The sequence below is a fragment of the Nanorana parkeri genome, unplaced genomic scaffold (genome assembly GCF_000935625.1).
Source record: "Nanorana parkeri isolate BGI_ZX_2015 unplaced genomic scaffold, ASM93562v1 scaffold94, whole genome shotgun sequence".
Classification (NCBI taxonomy): domain Eukaryota; kingdom Metazoa; phylum Chordata; class Amphibia; order Anura; family Dicroglossidae; genus Nanorana; species Nanorana parkeri.
In genome coordinates this window covers 2,353,872-2,369,866 of record NW_017306362.1, presented here as the reverse complement: position 1 = coordinate 2,369,866, position 15,995 = coordinate 2,353,872, and the positions used below count along the sequence as shown (strand labels likewise).

The following is a 15,995-nucleotide window of genomic DNA, read 5'->3' as shown; positions in this document are numbered from 1 at the left end:
GTGATGGGGGTGGGGGGGGGTGTTGACTTTAATGTCACTGTTATTATTATATACTATTTAAAGAGCTTAACTTGCCATTAGCAGTACAAGAGTGCAAAGCCTGATTAACTGGTGCACACACAAAACATGTTAAGCCTCAATGCCTGCACGTCAGACGTCAGACCAGCCCCATTGCATGCAATTCAGATCTCAGACCATACCCAATGAATTCAATCCATTGGGTATGGTCCCCAATGCATGCACTTTAGACAGATGAGCCCCAATGCATGCACTTTAGACTTCAGTTCTTCCCCAATGGATACCACAAACCAACCCCAATGCATGCACTTTAGACCTCAAACCAGCCCCAACGCATGCATTTCAGACCTTAGTTCAGCCCCAATGCATAAACTTCATACCTCAGATCAGCCCCAACACAAACTCAGGCCATCAGAAAGGCAGACAGATGTTCTGGAGTGCAGCATTTTCTACCTGACAGCTTCAGCCAGTAAGTAGCTTTAATAATCTGAAAACCATTACCCATCGGGAGCGTAAAGCTGCCACTCCTACAGTATCCATGGTGTGGTCCATTGGATGTGTGCAAGTCGATGACTTGAGAAGAAATGTTGCTTTCAAAAGAAAACGCCAGGCTAGATGAAAGTCCTGGAGACTGCAGGAAACAAAATGTCTCTATTAGATCAAATAAATGAAAACAAGTTGGCTAAGACTTCCTCAAAATGACTTGGCCAGGAAGGTAGAGGTAGAAATTCAAATGAAGAAATCTTGCAGCTATAAGATATAAAATGCCACTGAGTAACGCAACCTAGCAGCAGAAATTACTTGGGTGGACTTATCCTTAAGGCCCCTTTCACATGGCCAGTCAAATCGGGTCCACCTGTCAGTTTTTCAGATGCCCAATATAAGTCTAAGGGCAGTTGTGTGTAAATAGATGGGTGTGCGTGGGCTCTTTATCAGCCCGGGTGAAAGGGGCCTAAGGGTCTTTGCGGCCTGGTAGTAAAGCATGGTTTTTTTTTTCACGCATTCAAAAAAACATTTGCACCAAAATCTTCAAAATCTCTGGTTTGGCACAGAGGCCTCAATGCTGCAAGATATGTATACTGTATATATATATACACAATACCTGAATTTCATAGGAACAGACAGGCTCCTTGGCTGACTTGCTGTACTTTTCTTTCCGGGCATCCTTTTTGGGGATCCTCCATACCGCCGTCTGGGGTCTCCGGACTCCCGTCCATTGCAGATCATGAAAACTCTGCATTTTCCAATCTGGTTTATCTTTCATGTCTGATAAAGGTTTTGTCACCGTCACACTCTGCAAGGGAAAAAAAGAGTTCATCAAGATTTTGTTGTGGTAACAGTATAGTCTATCACTGAAGGCAAAGGTAAAATGATGTCTCTCCTCTACTAGATTGTATCTCCAGCTTGCTCCATCGGCAATGTTTTAGCATCTAAAGCTCTTCAAGCTATTTGTACTGTTATGTTACCAAGGTTACTTCTCAGTTGAATCTGAAACCTGAAATTAGGAAAGGCTTGTAAGATAAAAACCTGGCAATGAAAGGATTAAATTGAGAGCTATTGCATACCTTGCAGGAGGTGAAAGCAAGGAAGTAATTTATAACCTACCACACTGAGCCTGGCAACTCTCTATAACAATACACAGCAGAAACTGCAAAGCATTGCAGACCTGACTGTCAGCCCTGTACACTGCTTGGGCTTTGTGTGATTTACAGTTGTGGCATACTGTGGGCAGTTAAAGTGTATCTACACCCAAAACCAAATATTTAACCTATTGCAGATTTCCAGTTCTTAGTTGAGGAGGCTGCACTAGTGTGCAGTGAAATCAGGGGAAGCAATTACAGTCCAGGAGAGGAGCCGGTACAACTATGCAAGACTGAAGATGGAGTTCAGATGGAGTTAAATAAACATCACAAGCACTACACAATCTGGTCTGGAAATACAGTTTCAATAGCACTCTCATTCAATCAGCCCTGACTTATGGGTCAGTAGATAAGAAGGACAAATACATAAAAGAAGCCACTTTTATTCTGAGTCAAGACTGGCAACACTATACCTATTAGCTGTGCTTTGATTGAATTACGCTCTGTGTCAACCACCTAGTAACTAGCAACCGCTAAACTGTTGACTTTGAATGTCTCCATAACGTTAATCGGAGCTAATGCTGTGTGTTTAGCTTGGATCCGGAAAATAAACATTGCAATGTGATTGGTAAGTCCAAAGGCATAAAAACAAAGGACTGTTGGATACGCAGGCATTGTCCGATCGGCTTTAATGGTTTGCATGATCATTTTCCAGCATAAACAGGAATACTTGGAAAAATAATAATACATGTCTTTAGCTATCTATGGAATGTTCTTGCACATCCGGCAATTCAATGTGTCTATATGGCTGCATGCAATATCTGAACAATGTATAGTGGGAGACGGTAAATGCTTCAAGAACTAGTACAGAACTGGGAAAAAAAGATTTAAAAATATGTAAAAAGTTGTAGGATGTGCTGGTCTGCCATTCAATAGTAAGTCAGAGGTACGCCAGCCCTCATGGCACACATCAAGAGATGCCCAGACCAGGCTGAGAAGTTGTCCACAGTTACTTTGTTTTATCTTCTAATCAGGCAGACCATATCTTAAATCATGTTATGGGTCAATATATGCTTCCATCCAGTGAGTGGCCCTATTTGTTTGCTTTGGGGGTACACCATGGCCATCGTGGTACATTGGCTTTCAGCAATGGGGCCAACTGCTATTTAAAATGAACATTCTACCTTCTAATCAGGCAAACCATATCTTATTTCCCATCATAGATTCATATACATGCCCACCCGGTGAGTGTCCATATCCCCTTTGCCTTGAGGGTACACCCTAGGAGGTACATGTCCATCTAGATACACTGGCTTTCAGCAATTGGGCCAACTGCTATTTAAAATTAACCTTTACCTTCTAATCAGGTAAACCATATCTTTTTTTTCCCATCATAGAGTCAAACACACACCCACCTAGTGAGTGTCCATAGACCCATTGCATTGAGGGTACACCTTTGGAGAAGTATGTCCATCCAGGTTACAAAGACAATTAGCAACTGGGCCAACTGCTATTTAAAATTAACCTTTATCTTCTAATTAGGCAGACCATATATTAATTCCCATCAGAGAGTCATATACAAGCCCACCCAGTGAGTGTCCATAGACCTTTTGCGTTGAGGGTACACCCTCGGAGAAGCATGACCTTACAGGTACATAGACATTCAACGACTGAGCCAACTGCTATTTGAAATTAACCTTTATCTCCTAACCAGGCAGACCATATCTTATTTCCCATCATAGATTAATATACATGGCCACCCTTTGAGTGTCCATATTCCCTTTGCGTTGAAAGTACACCCTCGGAGAAACCTGTCCATCTGTGTACATAGACTTTCAGTGATTGGGCCAAATGCTATTTCAAATGAACATGTATCTTCTAATCAGGCAGACCATTTCTTATTTCCCATCATAGATTCACATACATGGCCACCCGGTGAGTGTCCAGGTCTCTTTTGAATTGAGGATACACCCTATGTCCATCTGTGTATTGTAAAGTTTGGGGGAGTTAGCACAAATGGTGAGCGCTTAAGGATCAGTCTCTGAGCCGTTTTAACAGAAAAAAGAACGGTCTTTTATTTCTTCAAAGGCAGACAACCAAGGAAGTTCAACATAAAATAGTTTTCTTCAGCAGTACAACATACAGTGTGCTTGGGAAACAGATCATCTCACCATTCTCAGGTTGTCCTGTTCAGTGGCTGTTTTCAGCCACCCCAAGCCTTCCAGCCTCCCAGGCTGTTCCTCATGTGCCTCCAGCACGCACCAAACTTAGCTTGGCCTGTGGGTGCCTCCAGCACACATAGCCACCTAGCTCCCCTCTGACTTCTAGGTGGAGTCCTCCTGACTCCTGACCACCTATGTTCCTCTTCCCAGCTGGAGCCCAGAGCATTAGTCAGCACCATTTCAAGGGCTGTGCACAGGTGTGCAATCATTAGGTGCTGGCCCCTACTAAACCATGGACCCAGGAATGGAGATTTAATCCCTCCCAATTCTCTTTGAAATCTCCCAGTTCCAGGATCCCATGCCAAATCCAGGTTTTCTGGAGAGAACTGCAAAGCCAGTTCTTTCCCAGCAAAATAATCGGTTTCCTGGAACTGCTCAGTCCCTCTGGCTGAGAGTCCTGGGTGGCTACAACCCCCAGTTCTACCGTGGTGCTGCCACACAATACCACAGTATGTAGACTTTCAGTGATTGGGCCAACTGCTATTTAAAATGAACCTGGGTAATTTAAGCTAAGCATGTGATGGGTAAAAAACATAAGCCATACCTTCATGTAGACCCCCAGACATAGGCAGCTGAGTTTATCTGCAAATGTCACCCTTTCCTGTAAAAGTCAAGCTGGATTTTTCCCTCCTAACTTCCAAGTCTCCTTGTTGATCCATGAGACTGCCCCTGGCATTAAAAAATCAACAGGAAACCTTGAGTGACAAGCCCAATCTCAACCTTTAAAGAATAAGTATTTACTTATAACATCAGCCTCTTGAATCTCTGGATCTACCAATTTGTTTTTTTTCAAAAGTAGGGATGAGTGAACTTTTCCTTGCCAAAATGTTAAATGTTTTGTAGTTTATTGATGTTGGAAATGCAACATCCATGCCAAATCCAGGTTTTCTGGAGAGAACTGCAAAGCCAGTTCTTTCCCAGCAAAATAATCGGTTTCCTGGAACTGCTCAGTCCCTCTGGCTGAGAGTCCTGGGTGGCTACAACCCCCAGTTCTACCGTGGTGCTGCCACACAATACCACAGTATGTAGACTTTCAGTGATTGGGCCAACTGCTATTTAAAATGAACCTGGGTAATTTAAGCTAAGCATGTGATGGGTAAAAAACATAAGCCATACCTTCATGTAGACCCCCAGACATAGGCAGCTGAGTTTATCTGCAAATGTCACCCTTTCCTGTAAAAGTCAAGCTGGATTTTTCCCTCCTAACTTCCAAGTCTCCTTGTTGATCCATGAGACTGCCCCTGGCATTAAAAAATCAACAGGAAACCTTGAGTGACAAGCCCAATCTCAACCTTTAAAGAATAAGTATTTACTTATAACATCAGCCTCTTGAATCTCTGGATCTACCAATTTGTTTTTTTTCAAAAGTAGGGATGAGTGAACTTTTCCTTGCCAAAATGTTAAATGTTTTGTAGTTTATTGATGTTGGAAATGCAACAGCATACTGATTGTATTACTGACATTCAGAGATGTAGTATTGTCTTTTGGGCTGTAGATGGTGCTGTGGTGCAGTGTTGGTCTCTATGCTTGTGTATACTTATCTATGATACACAGGAAGTTCTATCTGCATATACGTTTCCTTCACAATGCTCTATAATGCTATATTCTGATATAATGTTCTTCTATGCAAGTCAAACTTAATTCAGCATTCCTCAAGATCTCAGTGCCTCAGCTAAACACATAACCAGCAATTCAGGCCACTTGTTTAGTTCTGAAGAAGCGGCTTAGATAAGCAATGAAGCTTCGTCAGCATACAGAACAGGTCCAGTTGAATCTGACTGCTACTGCTACTATATATACTGTGACCTGGATAAATGAGAACCTTCACAGATAAGGGTTAAGGAAACTCTTTTTAAAATATCATGGAACTGTTCTTGTGCCAAGAAATGGCTCCTTATTAGCTGTGAACATGACATTAGATACTGTAACGAAAATGGCATATCGTTATTAGCGGCGGAAAAATCGCCATAGCAACCCAGGCGGCCGCTATGGGGCCCGGGGCACAGGGGGTCCCGACCAGGACATCCCCCTGATGCCATGGGGGCCGTCTGGGATATGTCTATATGCCGTCTATGGCATATCAGGCTGCTGACTGTCACTGGCAGCTGTGAGGAGGAACACGCCGCTGTCCAGATCACTGACAACCTGTCACTGATCTGTGCAGTGGCACGTCCCTCCTCACAGCCGCTCCTGCCTCAATGACAGCCAGCATCAGAGGAGGAGGAGGCTGGGCCTGGCATCGGCAGCAAAGGAGGAGGCGGGGCCCGGCGACGAAAGAGGTGGGGCTCGCCAGCGACTTGTCTAAGAGGAGGAGGCGGACAGCGGATTGGGGCTGACAGGTAAGAGGGTTTGACCAGCCCATCTGAGACCCTGCAGAGCCCACCATAGAGAGTCTATGGTGGGCTCTGCATGGTCACTCTCAGGTTGGCTGTTTGGGATATCAGGTGGGTGTAACTAAAACCCTCAGGGCCCCAAACAAAAAGTTGCTATGGGGCCCTGTGATTTCTAGTTACGCCCCTGATCGTAATGATTGCCTGTTTGTTGTCTGCGTATTGTAATAATTGCCGAATTTTTTGCCAGCGTATTGTTATGATGTCCTGTATTATTGTCCGCATAACACCACAACTGACCATTTGTTTCCCATGTGCTGTAACAATTGCTGGTTTGTTGCCTTCGTATATTCTCAATTGCCCATTTGTGGCCTGCGCATTGCCACGGTTGCCCATTTGTTGCCCACATGTCATGATTGCCTGTTGGTTGCCTGTGTATTGTAACAACTGCCTGCTGTTACCCACCTGTAGCCAAGTTTGCCCATTACACTGCCCCAATTTTTGCAGCAGTGCTGCTATTAGCCCTTTCTCTTGTCCCTGTCCCAGATCACATGCTCACTGACTTCTAAAAGTTCCTAGGCATGGGGATGGCCATTCACTAACTGGGTGATTTGTTTTAAAGCAAACATCACCTATATGGTGACATTGGAGGCTGATTTCAGGAGGAATTGCTAATTGTGCAGTGAAATCAATTTTGTAGAAACCTTTCCTCCCTCCCTCCCTATTTATGAGGCTTTCACTAAAAGCAAACCTCTCCTTATCTCTTGTTTTATCATATGCTTAGTTTCAATTGTCCAGGCTTCTGAGAGGTTTACTTTAAAGCACTCCTCTACTCGGGGTTGTTAGGTCCTATCTCTATTGACACATCTAAGATTTACAGGTTCCACAGTTACTTAGACACAGTCACTATCTTACCTCCATTTAACTCCCTGCAGAACCTGTGCAATCCATATGTGTGTGAGTGATTAAAGAGATTAGTTAGCAACCATTCTCGTACTGATGTAGTAAACAAATGCTGTGAAGGAGAAATAGTAGAAGTTTGGTCACTGTATTTGGTTCTTCCAATAATAAAGGTTTTGGTGTTCATTGGAAGAATCACATTTAAAGTAAATTTCAACTCTCCAGGAAGAGCTTGAAAATGTACTTACTCCCAGGATATCTTTGGTGCCATACACAATCCAACTAGGGATGCACCGATACCGGTTTTTCACTATCAAGTGCGAGTACTGATATTTATATTTTGGTACTCGCCGATACCGAGTACCGATACCGGTACTTTCGGTAGCATGGAGCTGGCTTCCCTGGAAATCAGGAAGCCGGGCAGCGAGTCATTACCCGTCGCTCGGATTCCTGATTGCCCGGGAAGCCGGCTCCATGAAGTTTGGCTGGCTTAATGCAGATTGGCTGGAAAGCCGGCTTCCCAGCCAATCAGTAAGTTGCCCACGAGTCATTACCCGGCAACCCAGCCAATCAGCATGGAGTTGGCTTCCCAGCCAATCAGGAAGCCAGGAGGCGGGTCATTACTCGCTGCCTGGCTTCCTGATAAGACAGGAAGCTGTTTCCATGCTGTTTGGCTGGCTTAATGCTGATTAGCCCGCGAAAACAGCATCCCAGCCAATCAACATGGAGCTGGCTTCCCGGCCAATCAGGAATCTGTAAGGTGGGTTATTAGCTGCAGCCCAGCTTCCTGATTGGCTGGGTAGCCGGCTCCATGCTGTTTGGCTGGCTCCATGCTGATTGGTTGGGAAGTTGTCTCCCCATAACAGGAAGTGCCTGAACCTTTCACATCAGGATCTCCAGCGATTATTAAAATGGAAGCTGTAGATTTTTTTTAATAAATTCAAAACTTTTGAAAGCATCTACATGTCAAAACCCAACAGCATCAGCATTTAAAACAGCGGCCATATAAACATGTGAGCGTCACATCAAAAATACAATTACAAAGGAGAAGGTGTACTTACTGAAAACACACTTCTCTTTTAGGCCTGGTTCACACCTGAGTGTTTTTCCGTGCGGATGTAGTCGCGCGTAATTGCGCAAAACGCACATTTTCATGCAAGTCAATGGTCCCTGTTCACACCTTAGCGTTGCGTCACGAGTAGGAAAACGCCTGTCGCGCGGGAGCTATTTTCAGGCGGATGTCGCATGGTTTTGGTCCCAAAGACATCTCAATGCTGGGAGAAACGAGCGTTTTTAAAGTGTGGTGATGTCTTTGCACTAACACTTATTCCCATCCATGTCACTGAATGTCCACACCGAGGTTCCACCCACAATCCACCGATCGTGGTTGCAATGCTTTCATGGATATGCATAAAAATATTAAATTCACATTTTATTGTTTTTTTGATTAAGAAGTGTTCATTTAATATTAGTTTTTCAAAAGGTGGAATTCTAAAATCTGTAGCAGTCTCATGAACACGTCCCCAGTCTATGTCTCCTACACCACTTACCTCATTCTCCAGCAATTTCTGACCATTTCCTCTACGAAGCCTATAACAGTTTTCTGCAGTATTAAATATAATAAATGATATATGTGGCCCTTTGGGGACATCAGGGGCCACATATGAGGGCCCCTATACCTTGTAAGTTGACAAAATAAAGGAAGACAGTACAGTTACAATACTATACAAGACAAGGCAGGGAGGAGGACCTTGATCACGTGAGCTTACAATCTAAAAGGGAGTCTATGTCATTGTTCTAAACAAAATACAAAAGAAAAGAAAAGCAAAAACTGCTAAAAAAAGATGAACAGAATAATTTAGAGGTGTAAGAAGAAGAGAAGTAGACATGGAGAGCCGCCGCTTGTCCTCACCTTTTGGTGACAATGTATCTAGTGAGAGTCTAGAGGAGAACAAACATAGCTGAGATCTGGGTGTGAATGGAGTCCTGGCAGATCCGGTACGTGCAGAGTAATGACCACGTGTGACGCGCCTGTCACCTCCACAATGAGGAGTCTCTTATTCCTTACACTGAGGAATGCCAGGGTGAAGCCGGGATTGGTCGGTAACGAAGCGTCACTAGGAGACGGGCTGTTTATTTGCTGGGACCAAGCACTGACTGCAAAGGGTTGTGGAACGTTTGCCTTCTTCCTGAATGATACAGCAACAAAAACACAGATTCAAGAATATTCGGACAATAAAGTGTATCTAAACCTAAAACTAAAAAGAAAATAAACATTTCCTTTTGATCCCTTTTTATTATACAATTGAAAGTGTTTTGTTTCCTGGAAACCCATCTCTTCCAGGAAGCCTATCCTGCCTCTATCTAATAAATGAACTTTTACTATCAGCTCATCCCCTCACAGTTATTACCTTTTGTATCACTGGCCCCTCACTTTCTGATTGTAAGCTCTCATGATCAGGGCGCTCCTAAGGGTGGGTTCACACCTGGGCGTTTTTCAGCGCTGATGGAAGTGCTGCAAAAACGCTCAGCAAGTGAAATCACATAATTTCCTATGGGCATAGTTCCCACCTGGACGTATTTCAGCGCGTGGAAACGTATGGAATAGTATTGTAACTGCACTGTTCCACTTTATTTTGTAAAGCGCTGTGCAAACTGGTGGCGGTATATTAATCCGAAATAATAATAATAGCAATGATGATGATGATGATGATAATAATAACAACAACAACAACGATAATGATGATAATATAATAATAATAATAATAGCAATAATAATGATAATAATATTGATAATGATGATGATAATAATAACAACAACAATGATAATGTCCTGATACAGTACATGGAGCTTGCCGGTCTTCTCACCTGCCTTGACCATCATAAGGGCTACCCAATCTCCCTGTAAAGCTGAACAATCTGATTGGATGCCGGCATTGTTCAGGTATTTTGAGAGCCAGTGGGGCCGACTAGCAAGATACTGAAGCTTGGCCCAGTGGGAGATTCCTCCATCCACACAGTTTAGCGTAGATGGAGGAATCTGTTGCACTTTTTCCATCTGACCGTAGAACATCTGCAGATACTCTATAGGTGTATGGCCAGCTTAAGGGCTTGTTCAGACGATGTCCAGATTCTGTCCAGATCAGATCCGTGCACTCCTGAACTAAAAACGGATCACAATGTATCCCTATGGGGTCTATTCACGAAGCAGCCGAATAGCTTCGACCCCATGACCCCTTTTAGTAGAACCAAAGGGCTGCTCTTTGTAGCACGTACAGCTCCCGGACTTGGCCGAGCGGCTCAGTCGAGCCGAACGCATATGCCTCGGCTCGGCTGAGCTGAAAGCCGAAGCTGGCCGAGCAGCCGGCCTTTGGCCGTCCGACAGTCTGCTTCTGACAGCTGGGCGGAGCCAGCCGTGAACTTACGGCTGGCTCCGGCCACTTGCAGAGAGATCAGTGTCCCTGGTTACCAGCTAACCAGGGACACTGATCTCCAGACAGCCTAACTCTCCCAGTGTTTCTCTCCCAGGAGAGAAACACTGCTTTTTCTTTTTTTTCTTATTCTGACACGGAGCTGGGTCCGAATAGGAAAAAAATAATAATTTTTGGCCATATGAATGCATTGCTAGATTCCTATTGGCTATTTCAATTTGCAATAGCCAATAGCAAACTAGCATTGCACCCGCCCTCTGCTGCAGTTCTCCATCAGGTCCACCATCAGGATTGACAGCAGCGGGTACAATGCTAGTTTGCTATTGCTATTGCAAATTGAAATAGCCAAAAGGAATCTAGCAGTGCATTCCTATGGCCAAAAATGTATTTATTTATTTTTTCGATTCTGACACGGCTCCGTGTCAGAATAAGAAAAAAAAAGAAAAAGCAGTGTATCTTTCCTTGGCGGCCGGGAGCGGGAGACTCCCAGAGCGCCCGGGAGAGTTTAACCGAACAGCATTCTGCTCACTTCGCTTTAGGTCAGTCATTCACTCAGCTGCCTACAGCAGCTGAGTGAATAGTCCCATATGTGTTTTATGGGCTCCAGTTCACACCAGCGCAGTGCTTTCCGTTCCGGACAGAAAAAATACTGCATGTCACATTTTTTTCTGGTCCAGAACGCGCAGAAACACGTACAAACGCGTCAAAAGCGCAACGAAACCGCGGCGGAAACGCACCACACTGCAGCTAACTGAAAAAACGTGTATTCTTGCTCCACTTTTGATGAAGGCCGGAAGTGACCTCATAGCAAGTCAAAAAAAAAACAACTGGAACACAGCAAAATCCTGCTGGACGCATTGCATCGCGCCTGCAGATCTGCTCTAGATCTGGACCAGAAAATGGTGTGAACAAGCCCTAGGACTATATATATATTTTATGTTATGGACAATGTAATAAAATTAGCTGGAACACACCAAGGTGGGATGGAATTGATCTTGATGATTATCCAAGGCATATCAAAAGTTAGAATCTGACCTAGCCCACCAAGCTCTGTGTATAAACTAAATATCATTTTGGGTTGACCAAACCCAAGAACAAAAATGTAATATGCCAGCACCATTGCTGTATACAAAAACAAAAAATAGATCTCAGAGACAGAGCTGTCCTTCTTTAACCCTTTCACACCAGAAGGTAAAACAAATGTTATCACCTGAACCTGGTTTCGGAAGTTTGGCGCGTGTTAATAAAACTGAACTCTTCGCAATTACATATTTATAATTCCTATGCTCCTCAGCTCCACCTAGTTGCACTAATGAGCTGCAAATACATTATAAATCAGAGCCTAATACAATGTAATTCCTTGAGTTTTTTTTCAAGACACTTGGGCCTTTAGTTGGTGGTAAATGGTAATGGATATCTTCTGGGTTTTTTTTAAAAAATATCGAATGAAAACTGTCCCAAAAACGTAAAATTAAAAAAAAGAAATTTGATTTAGGTGTATATTGTTTCCTGTTACCATGATCCACCACCAACAAAAGGCCAATATAAATTCTCCTACTCCTGACATTCACGTTGATATTACAGAAGCATGTGTTATTTGTTGATTATAGCCATAGTAGCGCAAAGGAACAATATTTAGCTTTTTTTGAGTTTTTTTTTTTGCTACACTAAATAAAACAAACAAACAAACAAAAAACAATATGTTTATTTTAATCTTATCTGAAACACACTTACACTAACACTCACCCTGACACTAAAACCTAGATCAATCTAGCTTTTTTATCTTTATTTTTTATTATTTATTTATTTTAGTTTGTTTTTTTTTGTTTTTTTTGCTGTGTACATTCTTCTCCTCTAGTAAGGAGAAAAAGATACAATAGGGGGGATTTATCAAAACTGGAGTAGACAAAATCTGGAGCAGCTGTGCATGGCAACCAACCAGCGTCTCTCTTCAGTTTGTTCAGTTAAGATTTTAAAATGAAAGAGAGAAGGTGATTGGTTGCCATGGACAACTGCTCGAGATTTTGTCTGCTCCAGTTTTGATAAATCCCCCTTCCTGTATCTTATATAGTAAAGAAGGAGAAGGGGAAAATTCTATAGTGGTGATGGTCAATCACAGGCAATCGCAGTGATCACATGATCAGGAGCAGGTCCTCTTGGATCCCGATCGTTACTTAGTATGAGACCCACAGCTGTCAGTAACGGCTATATGAAGCCCACTTGATGCCGTATATACAGTCTAACAGTCATAAAGGAGCTTTCAGCTACACCATTTATAATGACGGCCCCAAACAAGACAATATGAGAGTCCAAAAATGTTTAAAGATGAATAATTAATAGAATAGAATAGAATAGAACAGTCAACACGTTTCGGAAGCGCATAGATCTCCCCCTTCCTCCTCCCACCCTAGCAAGCAGTCGATATATGCAACAAAAAAAAGAGAGTTTAATTATACTTTAAATCAGTAAAATACATTCAAGTACCTTAACTATGAATAAAAATGTATCTTATTTGTGTCTCACTCGGCTGTAGATCCTCCAATCATCTCTGAATTGTTGCTGACACTGTCCTTCCTTTTGGAGGGGGGCTACTTTTTTTTTCCCATGGTCCCTGTGTGTGTTGTAAAGTAGTCACCACTCCAAGCTCTCTACTGTGATGGACTACAATCTCATGTTTAGTTTACTAATTTGTACTGAGATTGCAGTTCATCACATGAGCAAGCTTGGAGCAGTGGCTACTTTACAACACACACAGGGACCATGGGGAACAAAAGTAGCCCCCCTCCAGAAGGAAGGACAGTGTCGGCACCAATTCAGAGAAGATTTGAGGATCTACAGCCGAGTGATACACAAATAAGATACATTATTGTTAATAATTAAGGTGCCTAGATGCATTTTTAGGATTTATCTTCTGAGTATAGTGTCTCTTTAAATACTTCACAGGATTATCTTCCAGCGTTATATTATCTCTCTTGGCTTTACAATATTATCCTTCAGCATTATAATAGTGACAGCAACAACTAAGCTCTATGTGACTATGGATGTTAATGTAATGCATTATAAGCATTTCCACGTGTAAAGCAGCAAATAAAAGTTTACATCTAAATGAGAATGTTTGTTTATTTTATTTTTATCTACTGTATCTCAATGGTGACCAGACTGTTCTTGATTTTGAACACAAGATGGCGCTAGAAATGTATCCAATAATCTCCAGTAAACTCTGAATGGCCAGGAATTACTGGTTCTGATGCTCATTCATTGAGCTATATGCTGACAAGAGGTAGGTGAGTATAACTTGCTTCACAAGGTAAGGAAAAATAGAAAAACCCTGCAGAATGGGTTAGAGGGGTGGGAGGAAGGGATAGGAGGGGGTCAATATATTGCCCAGAGTGGGGCTTTAAAGTGATATTAAAGTCAAAAATGTTATTTAAGCTATTTCAAATGCAAAGTGATGAAATAACTTAGAATGCTGCCTCTTGATGTTTAAAAGTTTGATCTCCCTGCAGAATCAGTGTGTGTGTATGCTAGTACATTATGTCTGCCTCCACCAACTCACAGGCACTTTCAAAGGTATGCGAGTTTAATACTACTTTAAAGTTTTAGATTTGGATGGAACATGGGAGAGTTTGAACCCATGTCAGATCTAGGGGGGAGTGCTGAGAGGGCTGGAGGCTCAGAGGTAACAAGCCCAGCTGAAGCTAGCTGGCTTGTTAAGGGGCCTCTACAAAAAGTTCCAGCCTCCTAAAGGTGCCCATACACTGCACGATTCTCGTACGAGAATCGCGGGAAATCCCGCGATCGTACGATAATCCTGCAGTGTGAATGAAGACGTGCGACCGTTTCTACTGTACGGTCGCACCTCTTTTGTCTAAGGAGCATGCTAGAATACCAGCCGAGAATCGTACGATTTTCGGCTGGTTTTTAGCATGATCGTAAGATCAATGCCGCACGCGCACACTGCCCGTTCAGCATTGCGGTCATTGGAAGCCCGCCCCTCAGGGGGGCGGGCTTGCGATGTTCGCAAGTACGATCTGCCTGTCCAAGATGGGCAGATCGTACGTTTTTTAAATTACTTTACAACCATATCAAGACTATGGTCTTGCGATGGTTGTAAAGTGTATGGCCACCTTAAGAGAAGAGCCCCACCCTAGAGCCAGACTGTGTGTCTGGTGGACTGGGGAGCAGACAGCCTGTGTGGCAAGGGGGAAAAAGGACAAGCCGGTGTGGCTAGGGTTTTGGATACAGCCTGTGTGGCCAGACGTTCTTAGTTAAAGGACCTACTGAAGTTGGTGAGACGGAAAAATGTTTTTTTAAGAAGATTATACTTTGTGTTGGAGAAACCCCTGCGAGGGCAAACGTATATGGATGTTTAAATAAAAGTGGACAAAGAAGCCCTAAAACAGTGAAAAGCGAGTGGCGGTGTCCTTAATGTGCTACCATTGAAAGCTAAATCTCACACTATGTAAATAAAGGATTTATAAAAAAAGGGGGACACCTTCCAATGTGGACTCCTGCTCAGATAATAACTGTCCCCTTACTTTGGAGAGAATTGATCACTTCCTGGTGGGTCTATAGGACAGGAAGTGAAGGTCCTGGTGGGTCTATAGGAAAGGAAGTGAAGGGAAACCTCTGTAATCAGACACAAAAGGCACCCCCCCAAAAAAAACTGACGGGTTTCCTTACTCTATCCAAAACTAAACTGACTATAAGACTATATATAATAATTGATCATGTGACTATATAGCAGGCAGATACTTCCACTTAGCACTTGGAAAGTGGAAAATAAGGGGGATCTGCATGTCTATCTTAAAAGAAAAGGCAAGAGGTAAGACTCCAGCATTCCTTCAGTCACAGTTCTACCGGCTCCTCTCCTGGACTGGAATGGCTTCCTCTGATTTCACTGCACACTGTGAGCTTCTCATAATGTGCATTAGAAGCTGCAGCAAGTCAGATAGCGCTCACCTTTTTCCCAGGCTGGAGGGCATCCAGTTTCATGTAGCTTGTTCCTCCCCAGCCCCCAGCCTGACTGTCCCTGGCCTGTCCCTTTTATTCATTGAATTTCAGTTCTTTCAACTGGAGGCTCAGCATCACATGTCAATGTCACCTAGGGCAGTCTGCATGCAAATTCAGCCTGCCTAGGCACCCCCTCTACTCTAGACTGATATCTACCAATGAAGACATTTTGATATTTGCATATCTCCTCCCAAGTTATAGCCCAATGCTTTTATCAGAGCCGAGTACTGAGGGAAGGTGCTGCTGTGATGTTTTCTGGAAGCTATTTACAGCACTCTGCTGCCCCGTCCCACCACCCATGCTCTGCCTGCATTGGATAGAGAAGCACATAGACCCGGTGATGATATCACCAGGTCTAAACTAAAGTGTGTAAAGTAAACAGAACGCTTTTATTTCATTTCATTAGCACATTAATGAGGGTGGAAAGGGGGAACCACGGAATGCGAAATATAAGAAGATTAAACTTCAGCTCTAAAGCTCATTTCCCGGATTGATTCATCA

General features: G+C 43.2%; 1 protein-coding gene across 1 annotated transcript in view; it reads right to left on the bottom strand.

Annotated features, from left to right (window-relative positions):
* The window catches only part of CCDC27 (coiled-coil domain containing 27), a 23,458-nt gene extending 22,105 nt beyond the window's left edge, over positions 1–1,353 (bottom strand). Inside the window, exons 1-2 of the mRNA XM_018552639.1 lie at positions 1,121–1,353; positions 520–649 (exon numbers count right to left, since the gene is read on the bottom strand). Coding sequence (XP_018408141.1) covers positions 520–649; positions 1,121–1,336 — 346 coding nt within the window. The 5' untranslated portion in view covers positions 1,337–1,353. The remainder of the gene's footprint in view (positions 1–519; positions 650–1,120) is intronic.
* Between the last annotated feature and the right edge of the window lie 14,642 nt (positions 1,354–15,995).